Source organism: Girardinichthys multiradiatus, chromosome 4 (assembly GCF_021462225.1).
Source record: "Girardinichthys multiradiatus isolate DD_20200921_A chromosome 4, DD_fGirMul_XY1, whole genome shotgun sequence".
Classification (NCBI taxonomy): domain Eukaryota; kingdom Metazoa; phylum Chordata; class Actinopteri; order Cyprinodontiformes; family Goodeidae; genus Girardinichthys; species Girardinichthys multiradiatus.
This window is the reverse complement of record NC_061797.1, coordinates 51,936,283-51,956,924: the sequence shown is the minus strand read 5'-3', so window position 1 is coordinate 51,956,924 and position 20,642 is coordinate 51,936,283. Positions and strand designations below refer to the sequence as shown.

Genomic DNA, 20,642 nt, shown 5'->3' with positions numbered 1-20,642 from the left:
GGAGGTCATACAGACACATGGAGGTCACACACAATACTGAACCTCATTTTGACTTGTTTTAAGGACATTACATCAAAGTTGGATCAGCCTCTAGTGTGTTTTTCTACTTTAATTTTGTGTGTGACTCCAAATCCAGGTCTCCATTGGTTCATAAATTTGATTTCCATTGATGATTATTGTGTGATTTTGTTGTCAGAACATTTAACTTTATACAGAACAAAGTATTCAATGAGAATATTTCATTCATTCAGATCTAGGATGTTATTTAAGTGTTACCTTTATTTGTTTGAGCAGTGTTTATCTTAACCTGAAAACGGGACAGCAACAACTGCCACCCAACATTTGTCACAACTGCCAGTGAATCTTCACATCTCTGTGGAGGAATTTGTCCCCACTCTTCTTTGCAGAATTGTTTTAATTCAGCCACGTTGGAGGGCTTGTCTAAGGTCAAACCACAGCATCTCAGTCAGATGTAGGTCCACACTGGGGCTGCAGGACAGTAGAAAATCTTGGGAGGGCAAAAGTAATAGTTGCAATATATGCATATTTTCTTCTTTCCTCTCTTGCTTCCATCACTGTGCGACCTTCAGCATTTTGGGCGATGTAGCTTGTGTCCAGTGTGTCCAACTGGTTAAATATTACATTAGCATGAAAAATGCAAGTTCGCACTTTGAATATATTAGCCAACAATTATTGCACTCCAGTCCTTTGTGATATGAATGTTGCACACATTGATATTGCAATGATGATATATTGTTTGTATATTTTGTAACCCAACGCCATACTTTGACTAGGCCACTCTCTGGACTTCCCCTCTTGAGATTTTGAAGAGAGAATTAGCTGCAGCAGCTAAGTAGTCACAGACCATCACACCACCACCACGTCTGACTGTAGGTATGATGTCCTTCTCTGAGATGCTGTGTGATTTTTACATCAGATGTAACGGGAGGGCCACTTTTGTCTGATCAGGACCACAAATTCTTTTTTATTTTAGTTTTTTAAAGATATTTGTTGCAGCACTAGTGGCCTTTATTATTGTTATGTTTTGAAAGCAGGCAGAATGTGGGGTGGAGAGAGGGGGAAGACATGAAGCTCAGGCCTACAGGGTCGGGATTCGAACCCGGGACAGCGGCGTCCAGTTCCTAACCCTCTGTATATGGGTCGCGCTCTACCGCTACGCTACGGTTTTAAAAGTCTTGGAGCCTACTTCATTTGGTCAGACGGACTCTGTTGAAGTGATTTTTGTTAGTAGTCAGTCTGGATGTGCTTGGAGAAGGTCTGAAAACTGATTGTTTTAACATCGGGCCGGGTTGGTTCGGATTGCTTTTTCCAATTAATGAATGAGTTATTCGAAACTGTTTTTTCTATTTAGTCAGATTATCGTTACCAGAGAGAAAAAGTTTTTTCATCATACGAAATATTGAATTGTGACAAAAAAGCATAAAAACAAAGGATTTTAGTTTATTAATATTATTTGTTGGATTACATTGCAGTTTTGGTTGTTTGGAGCAGAAATTTAAATTAAAACTGATTAATTGCACAGCCATACTACAGAAAGAAATGAAGAATGCCTCAAGACTTATGCCCCTCACAGAGAAAACTTTATGTAAATCATCCAGACTGCAGTGGTAGCCGGTCTGGATCAGAACTGATGGTGCTGCTGTCAGTACTTAACCAGAACGTGTTCTTACAGTCAAACGTTGGGTGTCAGAACATCATATGGGCCAGAGCTTTCTGAAAGTCTGAGTTTCCCCAAAGGTGAACAGCGGCCTCCTCCATACTCCACTGATCTATTCACCGATCGGCTTTAGGTAACCCATGGTACTGTCTTCAGCATTCAGTCACTTTAGAAGTAAAACATGCTCAGGTCCAGCATGGTATCCTTCAGAAAAGCAACGGCGGCAGCATACAAGGCCGTAACTGTGGTCAAATAAAGGACGTTCAATAACTGATAGGTAGAAAAACGATTTTGTAAACTTATTATTGGTATTTGCTGTTGTAAATGATGTTCCAGGTATATTTAGCTGCACGGTTACAGGACAGATAATCAGTATGTCTTCATGAACAGAGACTCACTGCCCTGCATGTTTTAGATGTTTCCCTGATTCAGACAACCGCCCTTCAGGAAACTCCTGTTAATCAGACATGAAGTGATATCTGGTGTGCTGAACTGGGGAACATCTAAAACATGCAAGGCAGAGTCTTCAGGTCCAGGCGTGGAAAAACACTGAGGTAAAGAACACTACTCAGATGTGATGGTGCTCGTGTTTTTATTGGATTTTGAGGACTACCACGACATCTAAAGCTCTCCACACTAAAGCAGTGTAGGAACAGCTGGTAATGAGGACATGCAGGGGCTGGAAGACCTTCAGGTGCCTCATGACCTACAGCAGCAGTTGGGAGGTAGTGTTGGATATATGAAAAGACCAAGAGGTCCACATTTTTTCATTTTGTAACCTTTGGTGGAGCCAGGTTGCAGAACATTAAGTGCTTGATAAGCACAATCAAAGGGTTGAGGCTAAAATTATGGAAAACACTTGAAGACAGGACTTTTCACAAACTCTGTGTTTTCTGAAAGGAGCGAGGGGTGTTGAAGTCAATCCGCTGCTGCAACACTGTGCAGGATTTTACCTCCTTGACTGATGGTTCACCAGCGGCTAGGGGCAGCTCAGAGATCGGCTCTTCGTTGTTGGTTGTCAGTTCTTATTTCATTTACGCCTCACAACAAGAACAGCTCAGTCTGAGATGTAATTATCGACTAGAGAGCGCACCTGATTAAAAGCCGCATGCTCTAATTTTAGAAAGAAAACCAATGTTGTTCTTGTACAGGCTGCAGCGGATGTTAAGCCGCGGGTGTCCCACGTTGTAATATGATTTACACAGAAAGATATTTACACGTGAGGAATTTTTAACTTTTAATTTAATCCGTATGGTAATACAGGTCCTTCTCAAAATATTAGCATATTGTGATAAAGTTCATTATTTTCCATAATGTCATAATGAAAATTTAACATTCATATATTTTAGATTCATTGCACACTAACTGAAATATTTCAGGTCTTTTATTGTCTTAATACAGATGATTTTGGCATACAGCTCATGAAAACCCAAAATTCCTATCTCACAAAATTAGCATATTTCATCCGACCAATAAAAGAAAAGTGTTTTTAATACAAAAATCGTCAACCTTCAAATAATCATGTACAGTTATGCACTCAATACTTGGTCGGGAATCCTTTGGCAGAAATGACTGCTTCAATGCGGCGTGGCATGGAGGCAATCAGCCTGTGGCACTGCTGAGGTCTTATGGAGGCCCAGGATGCTTCGATAGCGGCCTTTAGCTCATCCAGAGTGTTGGGTCTTGAGTCTCTCAACGTTCTCTTCACAATATCCCACAGATTCTCTATGAGGTTCAGGTCAGGAGAGTTGGCAGGCCAATTGAGCACAGTGATACCATGGTCAGTAAACCATTTACCAGTGGTTTTGGCACTGTGAGCAGGTGCCAGGTGGTGCTGAAAAATGAAATCTTCATCTCCATAAAGCTTTTCAGCAGATGGAAGCATGAAGTGCTCCAAAATCTCATGATAGCTAGCTGCATTGACCCTGCCCTTGATAAAACACAGTGGACCAACACCAGCAGCTGACACGGCACCCCAGACCATCACTGACTGTGGGTACTTGACACTGGACTTCTGGCATTTTGGCATTTCCTTCTCCCCAGTCTTCCTCCAGACTCTGGCACCTTGATTTCCGAATGACATGCAGAATTTGCTTTCATCCGAAAAAAGTACTTTGGACCACTGAGCAACAGTCCAGTGCTGCTTCTCTGTAGCCCAGGTCAGGCGCTTCTGCCGCTGTTTCTGGTTCAAAAGTGGCTTGACCTGGCGAATGCGGCACCTGTAGACCATTTCCTGCACACGCCTGTGCACGGTGGCTCTGGATGTTTCTACTCCAGACTCAGTCCACTGCTTCTGCAGGTCCCCCAAGGTCTGGAATCGGCCCTTCTCCGCAATCTTCCTCAGGGTCCGGTCACCTCTTCTCATTGTGCAGCGTTTTCTGCCACACTTTTTCCTTCCCACAGACGTCCCACTGAGGTGCCTTGATACAGCACTCTGGGAACAGCCTATTCGTTCAGAAATGTCTTTCTGTGTCTTACCCTCTTGCTTGAGGGTGTCAATAGTGGCCTTCTGGACAGCAGTCAGGTCGGCAGTCTTACCCATGATTGGGGTTTTGAGTGATGAACCAGGCTGGGAGTTTTAAAGGCCTCAGGAATCTTTTGCAGGTGTTTAGAGTTAACTCGTTGATTCAGATGATTAGGTTCATAGCTCGTTTAGAGATACTTTTAATGATATGCTAATTTTGTGAGATAGGAATTTTGGGTTTTCATGAGCTGTATGCCAAAATCATCCGTATTAAGACAATAAAATACCTGAAATATTTCAGTTAGTGTGCAATGAATCTAAAATATATGAATGTTAAATTTTCATCATGACATTATGGAAAATAATGAACTTTATCACAATATGCTAATATTTTGAGAAGGACCTGTATAAACAAATGCATATTGCGAATGCTTTTTTCGAACAGTGCCTGTAACACGGCTACCTTTAAATATACGAACGTTATCAGTAACACACATTACGTTGCTAATGCTTTTTTACTGAACAGAGCACGAATATCCAATATCTCCTAACTGATTTACATTGCAGCCTACCAGGTCAAAGGTCATTGATCACCTTCTTCATTTTCTTCCTGCGCACTGAAACCATCAAAGTCCTGTTCTTCAGTGTCTGAATTAAACAGCCTCAGGATCTCACCTGAGCACACCTGGTCCTCTTCATCACGCTGCAGTCCAGCCTTTAGAAACCCGTTGGTGATTTTCCACGTTGATGAGGGTGAAGATAAATGTCTGATTTACAGTACCGGTAATTGAATTGTGAAAGTGCTCTTGATTTATCGCACAAGTTCATTGGACCTCTTTGAACTACTCATCAATTTGATTCTTCTGTTACCAGGCGAGCTGCACCGTTGAATAGGCCGCAGTGTTCAAAGTGTGGGAAAAAAGTTGCAGCTTATAACCTGGAATTTACAGTAAATGTTTTGTCTAGTAGATGCTCTGCAGGGCACTGGTTAGGCCAAAAGAAACTTTGCATTTTGCATACACTTGTTTTTGCTGTTGAACCAAAGCTTCATTGAAAGTTGAGGTAAGAAATTCATTAGATACTTCTAGGTACAGTAAAACATTAAAACCAGAGCGTCTAGTGGTTAATAAATAAGCCAAACAATGATTTATTTATACCGATTCACTGAAACGTCTAATAAACAACACAGTCCACGCAGATCTGAGTTTAGTACACAGTGTTCAGTGAACGTGGGTCCAAACCACCACCACACACCAGATCCAGAGGTGAGAGCTGTGCGCGGTCACCTTCACAATAATATTAATATAAACTCAAACAATGCCTTATTGCTCCAAAGTACCACCGCAGTCCTGAACTGAATCTGCTCAATATCAATGGTGCCAAGCTGCACATTGAAGTCATCAAGAGGTTTAAAAACATAAACCTCAATTAATTCAATCTTTATTGTTATAGTGTCATCTATTACATAAACCAATATATTAATGGTTTGTCATTCTTACCAGTGCACCAGAGGTAGCACAGCCAGTATCTGAAGTCATGCAGATAGGTTTTTACACTGCATGCACCGTATGGCGTGTTGACAGAACACAGAACAAAACAGAGAAACATCCGTTTTATACCTGCTGGATGATTTTAAGTGTTTAAATCTCGTTTAAGGTGGAATATCAAAGCGTCTGAACAAAAATGACCCATCCTTTAAAACCACAGGCAGGGAGGCAGGAAATAGTGAGGTTGAATGTTCCTGTCATATCGCCCAGCCCTACAGAGTTAGAAGTTGAACTGAACACCTGACAGACCAGTGCAAGGGCAAGATGAAAATGATCTTCATGATGAATGGAAGTTTACTCATGCAGTTTCATGCAGTGCAAGGACAATAACTAAGCTTCAGCTAAATTCTAAGCCTAACAGCAAGTGCAGCTGAGAAGTGTGGGCTCTACTGCAGATAATATAGTCAAACTTTATCGCGCGGCGACTCCTCCAACCAGGCTCACATTCACTGATCTCCAGAGTTACGATTAGACCCAATCACTGAGTTTCTGACGTTAAAACCGTTGTTATGTAGAAAAGTCTGACCTCGGTCAAAGAGCAGTCTGTGTACAAACAGCGGAAAAGAAAAAACTCTACCAGTAAAAGTTGTGAGGAGTGTAAGATGGTGCTGAGAATGAAAATGAACTAAAAAAGTGACATTTTACCACAAAAAGAAAATAAATAAAACTCATGAACATGTATGTGTATATATAACACCTGTCCCAAAGCATATGGCTCATTTTACTCATTGCATTACTACTTGGATCCTACGTCTAACTTTTAATTTGTATCTAAAATAATTGTGTGCCAGTTTTCCGAGTTGGGACTTGGAGGAGGTGTGTAACTGATCTACTGCTGGCCTGTGCAGGTTTGTGAAGCGCAGAGGTCTCAGACACGTACCGTCTTTGTAGGACAGACTGCCGCTGGAGAATTTTTTGCGGTGTGCACGTGCGTAGTCCTGCAGGTTAGGCGCGCTAGAGGAACCACCTAGGACGGTGGTGCTGAAGAGTCCGGCACACTGAGAGCCTGCGAGGGGGTGTGGGGTTGAGGGTTAGTCACCGCAACATAACATGCTGTTACTCAGACAGCTCACTAGCAGGAGAGACAGAGAAACAGAGGCAGGAGACAAAGGCAGAAAGAGACGAGCAGAAACAAGGACTCAGAAGAGACTAATGGACCCAACATTTACCTCGTATCCTCATAAGATGGTGGGAAAACGTTTCAAAGCTAGCAGAGGTCAGGACAGAATTTCTAATTAATTTGGCCCTCTTTAGATCTTCAAATGAAGTAAGAGAAGAACATTATAGGACATGCTGCGCTGTGTGATTATTTATACAACAAAAAGGAAACCAAAATCCAGAAGCTGTTTGTGAAACCCACCAAGTTCTCTCCTGAACCACCTTTAGCAGCTTTTACTCTCAGTATGTCTCTCAGGGAGAAGCATTGGTCCACTCTCTGAAGGTCCTGCCACAGCATCTCAACAAACAGAGGTCTGGACTTGAACTGGATTAAATGTTTCAGCTATTCTGTTGTAGATGTGCTGCTGTGTTTGGGCTCTTCATCCTGTTGATGACCCAGTTTGGACCAGGCTTCAGCTGTCGGACATTATTTGGCTCCAAGGAGTTCATTGTGACCTCAATGACAGCATGGTCTTCACCCACCCACCATCCTGCTGGACAGTTGGTATGAGCCGTTTTTGCCAATATGGGGTTCAGCTTTCTCCAGACATGGTTTGTTGCACGATGACCAAACATCTGTACTCTGGTATGTTTCAAATGTCTTCTGCTTGACTCAGATGCAACGTTAAGACTTGGCTGATGTTACCATTCTGCTTTTAGACACTAGCTGTTTTCTAATCATCCAAACGTTTAACCTGCTAACTGAGGTCTGTAGAGTCTGAGTTGGAGCTCTTTAGGTTTCTAGCATTTTCTCTGACCTTTGGGAGAAGTTTCTGAGACATAAACCCCTGGGATGATTGCCAACTATCCTAAAATGACTTATGAAGAATCTTTTTCTCAGCAGAATGGTGGATAAATAATGATCTTCTTTTCTTGTGTTTACTTTTAAACCTCTAAGGACCAGTCAAAGTTTTCCTTTTCTAAAACCTAGAATCATCATCGGTCATAAGCCTCGGTTTAAAATATTAGCGCTCCATCTTCTTTTATTTCCTACTGTTCACTGACCATCTGTATTACAGTTACGATAGAGGATGAAGAGGAAGAAAACTACAGTGGAAAGAGCCAGTAGAAGGATCAGACCAACATAGATTCAGATCTGGATGGGAGGGCAGAGACGTTCTGAGGCTCATTTTGGTTCGAAAGACACCGAAGTGATCCACATAAGTAAAGATGCGCTTGTAGTTCACATAAATTAAGCTCCTAAATGAGCTTTGCTTAATCTCTCAAGGCTACACCTATCACTGCTGCTTTTATGACCACAGTTGTTCCTTCCACTCAACTTTCTATTTATATAAGGGTTGTTAGAAAAAAACCTATGGAAATGTTTCAGGTACATCAAGATGCAGACATGAACAAATTTATCTCCACTTACAATAGTCCAGCCTTGATTATTTTTATGTATTTTATGACCTGATGTTGAGGAGGACAAAAACAGAACTGGGAAACGTGTAAATGAAGCACCGGAGAAGCTTATGGGGAACACATGAAGGTCACATACGCTGGAACCTTCGCCCTATTATACATCAATAATTCATTTACTATCATATTGTGAAGTGACTAAATATTTCCACCCCTAAATAATATGCTTGGATGTAGAACTCAGTTTACTTTGGCTGTAACCCATAATCAACAAACACATGAATTATATCTATAATGAATCTATACAATACGAATGCATTTCACCTTTTTATAACCTGGACCACAGACAAAACTGTTACAAGTTCTAGTTGTTTTTGAGACCAAACATTTTCTAAACTTGCACTCAGTTAAAGGGTCATGTTCTGGAAATGCACCGTAAAACACACTGAACGTTGTTACCATCCATTACTGTCTTCTCCACAGATAAACAGTAACCCAAATCAAACTAGCAACCTCGCCTCCCACTCTGGACCACTTAACACAGTCATCTGTGCACAGTTGTCATGGCAACAAAGCATTTCCTACCTACCTAGTCCGCTTTGTTTCATCTCGGGAGACTGGCGTGGGCAGAAGGAGAAGAGACGATAACTGCCAACTTTAGAGGAGGACGTTTCTGAGAGGACCTGGAGGACGCACAGGTCAGAAGTTGATTGGGAGACAGCGTAACCATGCGTCAAGGTGACACCAGAAGATATGAATTTTAAGATGTTAAGAAGCTGCAACTTCACAAAATAAACAGATTTTCCTCAAAAGCAAAGTAAAGAAATATGATTTTAAGTTTCTAGACTAAAATTAACCATTAACTGGAAATAATAAAGATAATTCTGCTTCCGTCTGAGCAAGGCTTTAAAGTCTCACCTCCATTGATCCAGTTTTGTGATTGCGAATGAGTGGGGACCTCCTCTGAATGGTGAGGGGCTCAGAACTAGGCACGGCGCGGTCCGATTCGTCTCGTGTTAGGTCCTCCAGACTGCCGGGGTCTGGTTTCTTCTGCCCGTTCTGACAAAAAAAAAAGAACAGATCCACCTAACTTCCGAGCCTTCTTCTCTCCCAGACTGAAACATTTTTAAGTAAACTGCCTTTTACGGTTTTTACCTGTTGTAACACCTCAGCTGAGGCGGGTCTGAAACCAAATCCGGTCGGGGCGTGCTCTTCCTCTTCGACTCCTTTTACACCGGGGCTAAAGTGGAGCTCCACGTGGAACCGTTCCTCAGAAGAAATGTCCTTAAGGCAGAGAACGTTTAAGACATTGACCGCTTGAATTTCAGTTGATCATTTATTTATTCAAGTTTAGTTTGAAGAAAAGGCTTTTTTTCCATTTTAAAGACTGAGTTAAGAAAGAGTTAATAAAAGACTCAAACAGACTATCAAACAGCCATTCCTGTTATAAAATATGGCCATAAAGCAACAAGAACACACCTTATTGTTGTCCTCATAAAGCATGATGACAATCTGGGTCATGTAGTTGAGTTCTGAGACCGCACTGAGGTAGTCCATGGCACGTCTCCACTGCTGGTCCTTCTCCTCCTGTTTCAGATCCAAACCGGGAACATTTCACCTTGATTCTTACATCTCGTCAAACAAACACACCAAGATCTGCAGGAATCGTTACTTGCTTACATCAAGCAGGCCTCCGTATCGGAAAATGCTGAGCAGGGAGTGGACGTGGCTCTCGCTGGTGAAATATAAGCGAGTCCTGACGTGACGACCGGGTGACAGCACTCCACGAGAATATCTGCAAGCATGAGGTCAAATAGAAAAACATGATTCCTCATTTATACTTTCCAATTAGGCATCTTTGGGTTGTGTTAAAATTAGACTCACAGTGGATGTAGCTTGTTGACAAACTCGTCTCCATGTGTCCTCTGCAGGTCAAGCTGGATCTTTCTGATCAGCGGGAGGCAGTAAGCATAAGCTATGTCCAGTTTCTCAGCTTTATTTATGCCATATTCCTGCAAACAGTCCAGAAAAAAGTACTTTAACACAACTACTCAGGTGCCTCATTACATTAAAGCTTTAGAGCTTCGTGATGGGTAATTTTATTAATTATTTACAATTTAAAAACGTATCCATACCAGAATTATTATTAGTAATTCATGACTAACTAGACTTTCTAGACAATCTGGTCAATTCAAAGTTGAATTTAAAATACAAAATATAAATATATATGACCAAAAATATAATTAAAACTCACTTGAGTTTTCATTGTTGGTTGGATTTTCTTGCATTTTTCAGGGTGTGATTATATAAAGAGGAATTATTTTTCCACATTTTTACCGTCAGACAATCTTTTCACAAAACCAAGACTACATTACCTTAACGAGTTAATTGCCACAAAAAGTAAAGACAGAAAACATTTTAATCAGCACAAACTGACAGGTCATGGGTTATAATATGAATTAATGAGAGAAGGTATAGGCCCCTTCCTCATCCTCTCACCTGTGGGATAACGATGTCAGCCAGAGCTCGAGACAGTCTGAACAGCTCCTGCGTGTCCTGAAGGCCCAGGGAAGCGTTGTGGATGACGTCGTACTTCACACAGTCGTAGATGTCGGGGATTTTGCTGATGTCGTAGCGGCCGTTCTTCATGCGGAAATCCTTCTCTAGTTTGGACCAGCGCTGCAGCATCAGCTCCAGACTCTCACTGTGGTACAGCTGCAGGTCTGGGATTGGAGAGCAGATCCATTAACAAAAGAAATGAAGGAAAACTGTACGTCTAAAGAAGGATTTTTATTTTAATACCAGCTGATTTGGGGTCTTCCATTCTTGTGCGGATCTGTGAAGTGAGACTCTGAATGAGGGTGTAGACCTGGTCACATGTTTCCACCGGATTCTTCACTACTTTCATTGAATTCACCAGTGAATCAGCACAAGACGGCGCCAGCTGGCACAAAGAAACACATACACAGACCGAAGTTAACAGAAGGTTACCAACACCTGCTACACAAAATAAAAATGTTTGCTGTTTTTCTTGAAATGAACACTGCAAAAATACACAGATTATTGTTGCTCTAATTGTTACAATCCTTTGTCTAATCTATGGTTAGTGTGAGGCTTCAGTACTGCTCCTAAACATGGTGTAGAAACCAGACTTTTCTAGACTCAACTTTCCAGAGTTCTTTGTCACTTACATTCAGTTAAAATTAAAAACAATTAAAACACAAAGAAATACATAAGTATAGAGGAATGGACACAAGCTAGGAAGGAACAAAGGACACAAAGAAGGAAGAATAGAAGGAAGAAAGGGGACAAAAAGAATAAGGTTGCATAAGGAAGGAAAGAAGGATAGAATTAAGGAAGCACACAAGTAAGAAAGGAAGATGGGACATATGAGAGGAACGAAGGAGACAAGGGAGGTTGAAAAAGCAATGTGGAGAAAGGGGGACGGATACATGGAAAGAAGGAAGGAAGGAAGGAGAAGACAGAAGGAAATACAGAGTAGGAAACAAGAAAGGAAGGGTAGAGAAGGAAACAAGGAAGAATGAAGGGTACAACTTTTAAAAACTTCCGGACAGCACAGAAACCCTGCTTCAAGATTTTTATTTATATCTAGTTTTTATTTAGTTTTTTTCCCTGAATGCATTGTTATTTTCTTCCTCTTCAGTTAAATAATAGTTTAGCTGCAAATAAATGGTAAAAATAAGGATAACTCATCTATTAGTGAGACAATGTGACCTTATAAACTTGTACCCAGCATCCCTGGAAAAGGGTCACCAGTCTAATGCAGATGTGGTTTTTCTGCCACTGGCCATCAGATGGCGCTGCATGGTAACAAGGCTGAACCCTCCACATTCTACACAAACCTTAAACCACATCAAGGTGGAAATAAATATTGAATCTTACTGACCAAAGTCTTGCAAACATGTCACAGTGAAAATGAAACAACAAAGAGAGGAATGTAGAAACTCAGCTTGTAGTGAATGAGAAAATCAATTTTCTGCTTGGACAGTCTGAGCACGCCGGCGTTTCTTTCTCCACATGCGCCTGGAAATATTTTCTCTCACTCTGTGTTCATCAGAGACTTTCTTTGGTCAATGATAAATGTACCTGTGAGCTACCACAAGTAAACTGAACTCCACAGTGCTGACTATTAATTGGATGTTAATCGGCTCTCGTCTTTATGACTAAAGGATGAAATATATTTTTATTTTGCAAGCTTTTTGCATGTTTAGCCACAAAGTAAACATGGATGATTTATAATAGTTATTACTCTAATAAAATCTAATAAGATCTCATCTTGGGATTTCTTTAGATCGGGGCGTGATGCTTTTTGAGATCTTTTAGCCTAGTTCCAACTTGTCAGACAGGTTCATTTTCAGTGATATCACATTCATAAAACAAGCACTTCTTTACGTTGTTAAATGTTTAATTAAATTATGAAAGTGTTGATACGTTCCTCCTCTGGATGCTAATTACCCGATCATAGTCCTCCTCGTTAAACTCCCTGTCCCTCTGCAGGATTTCATGGAGCCGGGCCTTGACGCGGTGCTGGCAGCTGCTCAGCGAGTCGCTGTCGCTGTCCAGCAGCCCGTTCATGTTGGCACTTTTCACCATCTGCACCAGGATGGGGGTCAGCTCCCCCTCCAGAGCCAGCAAGCCCTGCTCAAACAGGCCAATACAACACAGGGAATCTGGGGGTTTCTGTCAGTTTCCTTTAAAGTTACAGACATTTGAGTAAGAAACATTTGTCTTGACAATGCTTTCATGGCTGCTTGTCTACTAACAAGGAGCAGTGTGGCAACGGGCTATTCCACAGTTAACTTATATCAGCTCTTTTTTGTCAAAAGAGGACTAAATAGAGTTATTTAGAGCAGTTTGTGATCTCTAACACTTTATTAGCAATTCCAATGCTTTGTTTGCTGGCATCTAAACCAGACCAGTTTAAAAACTAAACTTCCAGTGGTCTAGAGTCCAGAGAAGGTGTAAAAATGTCATTTCTGATCCCTGATTGTCTCAGTCAGTAACTCAAAAACGAAAATATTAATGGTTAAAATAGAGATGTTTTTTCAGTAAATGTTCGTTCGTTCATCGTCTTCCGCTTATCCAGGACCGGGTCGCGGGTGCAGCAGACTCAGCAGAGACACCCAGACGTCCCTCTCCCCAGACACCTCCTCCAGCTCCTCCAGGGGGAGCCCAAGGCGTTCCCAGGCCAGCCGAGAGACATAGTCCCTCCAGCGTGTCCTGGGCCGTCCCCTGGGCCTCCTCCCGGTGGGACGTGCCTGGAACACCTCCCGAGGATGGTGTCCAGGAGGCATCCGGTATAGATGCCCGAGCCACCTCAACTGGCTCCTCTCAATGTGGAGGAGCAGCGGCTCTACTCCGAGCCCCTCCTGGATGGCCGAGCTCCTCACCATATCTCTAAGGGAGTGCCCGGCCACCCTACAGAGGAAGCTCATTTCAGCCGCTTGTATCCAGGATCTCGTTCTTTCGGTCATGACCCAAAGTTCATGCCCATAGGTGAGGGTAGGAACGTAGACCGACCCGTAAATCGAGAACTTTGCTTTTCGGCTCAACTCTCTCTTCACCACAACGGACGGGCACAGCGCCCCCATTACTGTGGCAGCCACACCGATCCGTCTGTCGATCTCCTGCTCCATTCTTCCTTCACTCGTGAACAAGACCCCGAGATTCTTAAACTCCTCCACTTGAGGCAGGAACTCCCCTCCAACCTGAAGAGGACAAGCCACCCTTTTCCGGTCGAGATCCATGGCCTCGGACTTGGAGGAGCTGATCTTCATCCCAGCCGCTTCACACTCGGCTGTGAACCGCCCCAGCGCATGCTGTAGGTCTTGGCTAGAGGGGGCCAGCAGGACCACGTCATCTGCAAAAAGAAGAGACGAAATCCTCTGGTCCCCAAACCAGACCCCCTCCGGCCCTTGGCTGCGTCTAGAAATCCTGTCCATAAAAGTTATGAACAGGACCGGTGACAAAGGGCAGAACTGCCAGAGTCCAACATGCTCCTGGAACAGGTCCAACTTAGTGCCGGCAATGTGGACCAAACTCCTGCTCCGCTCGTACAGAGACCAGATGCCCCCTAATAAAGGGCCCCCGATTCCATACTCCTGGAGCACCCCCCACAGGGCATCATGAGGGACACAAGCGAATGCTTTCTCCAGGTCCACAAAACACATGTGGACCGGTTGGGCAAACTCCCATGAACCCTCGAGTACGCTGTAGAGGGTATAGAGCTGGTCCAGTGTTCCACGGCCGGGACGAAAACCACACTGCTCCTCCCTGGCGTAGGCCTTACCAGGGAGGTTGAGGAGTGTGATCCCCCTGTAGTTGGAACACACCCCCCGGTCCCCCATCTTATGAAGGAGGACCACCACCCCAGTCTGCCAATCCAGAGGCACTGTCCCCGACCGCCACGCAATGTTGAAGAGGCATGTCAACCATGACAGCCCTACAACATCCAGAGACTTGAGGTACTCAGGACGGATCTCATCCACCCCCGAAGCCTTGCCACCGCGGAGCTTTTTAACTAACTCGGTGACTTCCGCCTGGGTGATGAAAGAGTCCAACCCCGAGTCCCCAGCCTCTGTTTCCACCACAGAATGCGTGATGGCAGGATTGAGGAGATCCTGGAAGTACTCCTTTCACCGCCCGATAATGTCCTCAGTCGAGGTCAGCAGTCTCCTGCCCCCACTATAAACAGTGTTGGCGAAGCACTGCTTCCCCCTCCTGAGGCGCCGGACGGTTTGCCAGAATCGCTTCGAGGCCAACCGGTAGTCCTTCTCCATGGCCTCACCAAACTCTTCCCAGGCCCGAGTTTTTGCCTCTGCCACAGCCCGGGCCGCAGCACGCTTGGCCTCACAGTACCCGTCAGACGCCTCAGGAGTCCCACAAGCCAACCACAGCCGATAGGACTCCTTCTTCAGCTTAACAGCATCCCTTACTGCCAGTGTCCACCACCGGGTTCTGGGATTGCCGCCACGACAGGCACCGCAGACCTTACGGCCGCAGCTATGGGCAGCAGCATCGACAATAGATGCGGAGAACATGGTCCACTCGGACTCTATGTCTACAACATCCCCCGGGATCTGGTCGAAGCTCTCCTGGAGGGGGGAGTTGAATACATCCCTGGCCGAGGGCTCCGCCAGGCGTTCCCAGCAGACCCTCACTATGCGCTTGAGCCTGCCAAGTCTGTCTGGCTTTCTCCTCCTCCAACGGATCCAACTCACCACCAGGTGGTGATCAGTGGACAGCTCAGTCCCTCTCTTCACCCGAGTGTCCAAAACATGCGGCCGAAGGTCTGATGATACGACAGCAAAGTCGATCATCGACCTCCTGCCTAGGGTGTCCTGGTGCCAAGTCCACTGATGGACACCCTTATGTTTGAACATGGTGTTCATTATAGACAATCCGTGACTAGCACAGAAGTCCAATAACAAAACACCACTCGGATTCAGATCAGGGAGGTCATTCCTCCCGATCACGCCTCTCCAGGTGTCACTGTCGTTTCCCACGTGGGCGTTGAAGTCCCCCAGCAGAATAATGGAGTCCCCGGGAGGGGCACTATCCAGCACCCCCGACAGGGACGCCAAGAAGGCAGGGTACTCTGCACTACCACTCGGCCCGTAGGCTGAAATGATAGTCAGAGACCTCTCCCCAACCCGAAGGCGGAGGGATACAACCCTCTCATCCACTGGGGTAAACCCCAACACGAGACGGGTGAGCTGGGGGGGCAACAAGCAAACCCACACCAGCCCGCCGCCTCTCCCCGTGGGCCACTCCAGAGTAGAAGAGAGTCCAACCCCTCTCAAGGAGATGGGTTCCAGAGCCCACGCTATGCGTGGAGGCAAGCCCGACTATTTCTAGTCGATATCTCTCGACCTCCCGCACAAGCTCAGGCTCCTTCCCCCCCAGCGAGGTGACATTCCACGTCCCTAGAGCCAGCCTAAGCATCCGGGGATCGGGCCGCCAAGGTCTCCACCTTCGTCCGCCACCCAATCCTCTTTGCACCGGTCCCTCACGGTTCCCCCTGCAGGTGGTGGGCCCACTGGGGGATGGTCTCGCGTCTCTCGTTCGGGCTTGGCCCGGCCGGGTCCCGCGAGGAGCAACCCGGCCACCAGGTGCTCTCCGACGAGTCCCGGCCCCAGGCCTGGCTCCAGGGTGGGACCCCGGCTCCGCCGTACCAAATGTTTCCAGCTTTATAAAAGCGCAGTATGACTTGACTTCAACACAATAAATAAAACTTTTAACTTTGTTCTCTCTTTTCTCTTCCTAGAAGCTACACCTGACCTGACTCTGTGTCTACCTGTGACACCTTTCTGGAGAGGGGCATCGTCCAAGCTTCTGCTGGCAACAACTTAATGCTCACCTTCTACAGATGATCCACATGGCCCTGTCTTTCAGTGTTTAACCCTTTCTCTCTCCTAGACATGGCTACTGACTGAGCTTCTACTGTAACTAACTCTATGTGCTCTCTTTCAGACTCTAACCTTGAAAACTGGCTCAGAGTTTATCTGTTCTTTCTTTCTAGATGAAACGACTAAAGGAGCTACATCCATTAACATTTACTTTTCCTTCCCATAGAAAGTACTCCTGGATCAGTGCTTCTTTGTTCTCTTTGTGTCTCTGGTCTGTTCTCTCAAACCTCCAGTCGGTCGTGGCAGATGGCCGCTCACACTGAGCCTGGTTCTGGTTCTGCTGGAGGTTTCTTCCTGTTAAAAGGGAGTTTTTCCTCTCCACTGTCTCTACATGCATGCTCAGTATGAGGGATTGCTGCAAAGTCAACACCAGTGACTGTCCACTGTCTCTACATGCTCATCCAGGAGGAGTGAATGCTGCAAGTCTCTGACTGGATGCAATCTGCTGGGTTTCCTTAGATAGAAAAACTTTTTATCCAATTTGAATAAATAACTGAATCTGACTGAACTGTTCAATGATTACGATTAATTGGAATGTATGAACCTGACTGTTGTGAAGAACCTTGAGACGACATGTGTTGTGAATTGGTGCTATATAAATAAACTGAATTGAACTAAATAGTTAGCTGCTTATCAATACCTTGATCATTTGTTGAATTAGAGTTTCATTTTTATTCTTTAGGCTCCAACGATATCAGAACAGATGATACCTTTGCAAAAGCGGCGGCCGTCATCTGCACCCTGCCTTCATCGGACGCGTAGATCTTCAGGTCGTGTCGGTAGGTGCTGTGTAACCGTAGTAACCCGCAGCCTGGAAATCCAGCATAGTCTCCTACGTCAACACATAAAACAGAGCATAACTGTACAGTGGAGTGAAACCACTGGAATACAAATCTGAACAGTGTGGCATGTTTTTTTATTTTGCACCCTTTATTCTGAAATGCCTCAAATTAAATCCTGTGTAACCAAGGTACCTAATTACTGAGTCCAACCTGTGTGTGATTTAATCAGTATAAAACAGCTGTTCAGTTTCTAGCCTCAGAGGTTTGTTACCGAACATCAGAGAACCACCAGCATCATGAAGACCAAGGAACAGAGCAGACAAGTCAGGGAGAAAGTTCAGTTTAAAGCCGGGTTAGGTTCTACAACAACATCACAAGCTTTGAACATCTCACCAAGCTCTGTTCAATCCATCATCTGAACATGGAGAGGATGGACCACCTGCAGTCCTGGAGCTCCACCTAAACTGACAGGTTGGACTCAGAGAGCATTAATCAGAGAGGCAGTCAAGAGGCCCGCGGTAACCCTGGCACAGGACAACTATCAATCATTCACTTCAAAAATCTGCCCTTTATGGGAGATTGACAAGAAGAAAGCCATAAGAGGTTTGTTACAAACCAAGGACACAGCAGACATGTGAATGAAGGTGCTCTGGTCAGATGAGACCAGAGTTCAACATGCAAAATGCTCACTGTGGCAGAAACCTAACAGCAGGTAACCCTGAGTACAGGCTCCTCGTGGTGAAACATGGTGGTGACAGCATCATGCTGTGGGGATGCCTTTTGTTCCCCAACCAGAACATGGAAACCGGTCATTTTCCAAAATTTGTTAGAAATGCTGGAAACAAGGCAGGGACCGAAATAAAAATTTGAGCTGATATTGATATCCAATAATTATACCGCTGCTCTGGATGAAAACTGATATTATATTTAGTTCCCTACCATTTGGACCACACGGCTGACGTTGCTTCTCTGTTTCTCCACATAGCCAACCCCAACCCGCACCAAGATGGAAATAAACATCTGTTTAAAAGTAATTACCAACATCGGCCGATTCATTGTGCATCACTATTAGGATCCATGCATCATTTCCTTAAATTCCAAAACAATATATAGTACCTTGTGTTGGTCTGTTACTTAAAACACGTAGAAGTTTGAGTTTTTGAAGTAATAACAGGTTAAAAAGGCCAAAGGGTGTGAATACTTTTTGTAAGCACATGGATTTAATGTCTCAGCTCAGCAACAGTTCACCCCTGGTTTGAAATATGCTAGGAGCAAAGATTCTTGTCTCTTACATGCAGCAAATGAACCTTTTCAGTTTGAACATCTTTATAATGTCTCCTCTTAGTTTCTCATAAGTTTTTGCTCCATATCATTTTTCAGCATCCACACGTTCTGCCCTGTATTAACATCTGTTCACACAGGGTTTACAGGGTAGAAGTCAATATGCCATTCAGCGACTACCCAGTGTGGACACATGTTGGGTCTGCTGTTTCCACGCTCTGCCCACCTCTTGTTTTGATCCGATATGAAACTGCTGCTGCTCATTATGGGACTGATGGTTGTGGTTTGACTGCTGAAGCCGTTTCTGGGTTTATGACCTCAGCTCTGAAAGCGCCTCTGATTCAACACCTCAAACATTTTTTCCTCCATTACTAGCTTGATTCTCACACTTTATACATCGGTTTGGGATACTGAGAACATTACTGTAACTTTTCCCAGCAGGACTAAACATCAGTGAGTCTTCTCACCTTGTCCTCCTGGGTACATGCAGCGAAAGGCTCTCCCCAGCTCCTCAGCTTGAACTCTGCCAGCAGGAGTCAGCTCTCCTCCCCACTTCAGCACCAGCAGCAGAGATGGACCTTCCTTACGTGTGTCTGAAGAAAATGAAGGAGGAAAACTCAAAGCAATGGTCCAACTCTTATTTTTTAACAAAAAAGAAAAAGAAATTGAATAAATGTCCCAACCTTCCTCTTCGCTGGATGTTTTAGGCTGCCCATGGGGCAGGTAAGTCAGCTGCACTTTTCTGTTGATCCCAGAGAAGTGACCGTACCTTTTATACCAGAAAAGGAAGGATATATAAAGTTTTATAAATAAACAGAGGTATATATTGTCTCAATCCTTTATGTAAAACATCTCTAGACTACTTCTTTGCACTGGTGCCGTTTTGCATTAAGTGCGTCCAGATTTTGACATGATCATGACACTTTTATGGTAAATGGACTGAACTTTTGGTTTGCAAGACAACTAATGTTCCCACTGAGCCACAGTCGCCTCATATATCTGCAAGGTCACGTTTCCAGGATGTAATCGACTGTAATGTAACAAAATGTCCTTTGTAATATAAATGTCTTAATTTGAAGGGTAAAACAACGTTTGCCATCAAAGAGTTCATTTAATCCTGTAAATTAACTCAAAAAGAAAAAACTCATCTCACTAGAGTCATCTCTGTGGTTTGTGCACTTTTTTCTACCACAGCTTTTTTTTTTCCACCCAACTTTCCATTAATGTGCTTGGATATAACACACTGTAAACGGCCATAACATCACATATGTATGTAAATCTCATTTTTAAAAGAAAATAATTTTAACCAGTGTTTCAGAAAAGCCTTTATTTAACAAGCATGGAGTCTGTAAGGTGTAAAGGTGTATAGCGGGGGTCCCCAAACCCCGGTCCAAATGTGGACCCAGAGAGCGTTTTGTCCGGACCGCAAAGCATTTTCTCATTTCCTATGTAGATATAGACATTTTATTCCTGCCAGCTGCCCCGTCTGACTTCTGAACAGGTGTGTTAGTCAGCGACATTCTGGTCCACACTCCCAGCTAGCTGGTGGCGGTAATGCACCACATCGTTGAATGCGAACCGCCAGAAAACGACAAAGAGGAAGCTATGTGGGGTCCTCGAACTTGGATACTTGGTACAGTACCAGTTGTGTTTCCACTGACCCACCAACGGCTGGAGCTAAGGCGGCTGGAGCCCCGCCTCCAGCGTCAATGTGGTGGCGGTGGCGCCGTTAACGTTATAGCTGTTGGGTTACTAGCTTGGGAGCTCACACTTGCTGACAGTACAATGACTTGGTGAGTAAAACAAGACAGCTTTGTCAGAAATATGTAAAGTGGAATATGAAACTCACACATTTAAAGATGAATAGACAGACGCAAACGCTTTCCTTTTACCTCCGTAGGGTGAAAGGTCAGCCTGGCTTATATGTTCTGATTCAGTTACACT

The 20,642-nt window shown here is 44.2% G+C and overlaps 1 protein-coding gene across 13 annotated transcripts in view; it reads right to left on the bottom strand.

The window, feature by feature from the left end:
• Positions 1-20,642, bottom strand: part of ppip5k1a (diphosphoinositol pentakisphosphate kinase 1a) — a 60,870-nt gene that overhangs the window by 20,617 nt on the left and 19,611 nt on the right. For 10 of the 13 annotated variants that reach the window (XM_047363127.1, XM_047363139.1, XM_047363132.1 and 7 more), the window contains 13 exons: positions 19,382-19,467; positions 19,166-19,291; positions 17,346-17,467; positions 12,683-12,865; positions 11,009-11,150; positions 10,706-10,929; positions 10,091-10,218; positions 9,887-10,001; positions 9,686-9,793; positions 9,362-9,490; positions 9,125-9,265; positions 8,796-8,889; positions 6,570-6,695 (listed from right to left, as the gene is read on the bottom strand). In XM_047363127.1, the coding sequence (XP_047219083.1) occupies positions 6,570-6,695; positions 8,796-8,889; positions 9,125-9,265; positions 9,362-9,490; positions 9,686-9,793; positions 9,887-10,001; positions 10,091-10,218; positions 10,706-10,929; positions 11,009-11,150; positions 12,683-12,865; positions 17,346-17,467; positions 19,166-19,291; positions 19,382-19,467 (1,724 nt within the window). The remainder of the gene's footprint in view (positions 1-6,569; positions 6,696-8,795; positions 8,890-9,124; positions 9,266-9,361; positions 9,491-9,685; positions 9,794-9,886; positions 10,002-10,090; positions 10,219-10,705; positions 10,930-11,008; positions 11,151-12,682; positions 12,866-17,345; positions 17,468-19,165; positions 19,292-19,381; positions 19,468-20,642) is intronic. The other 3 variants (XM_047363133.1, XM_047363137.1, XM_047363138.1) reach the window with 1 other exon arrangement.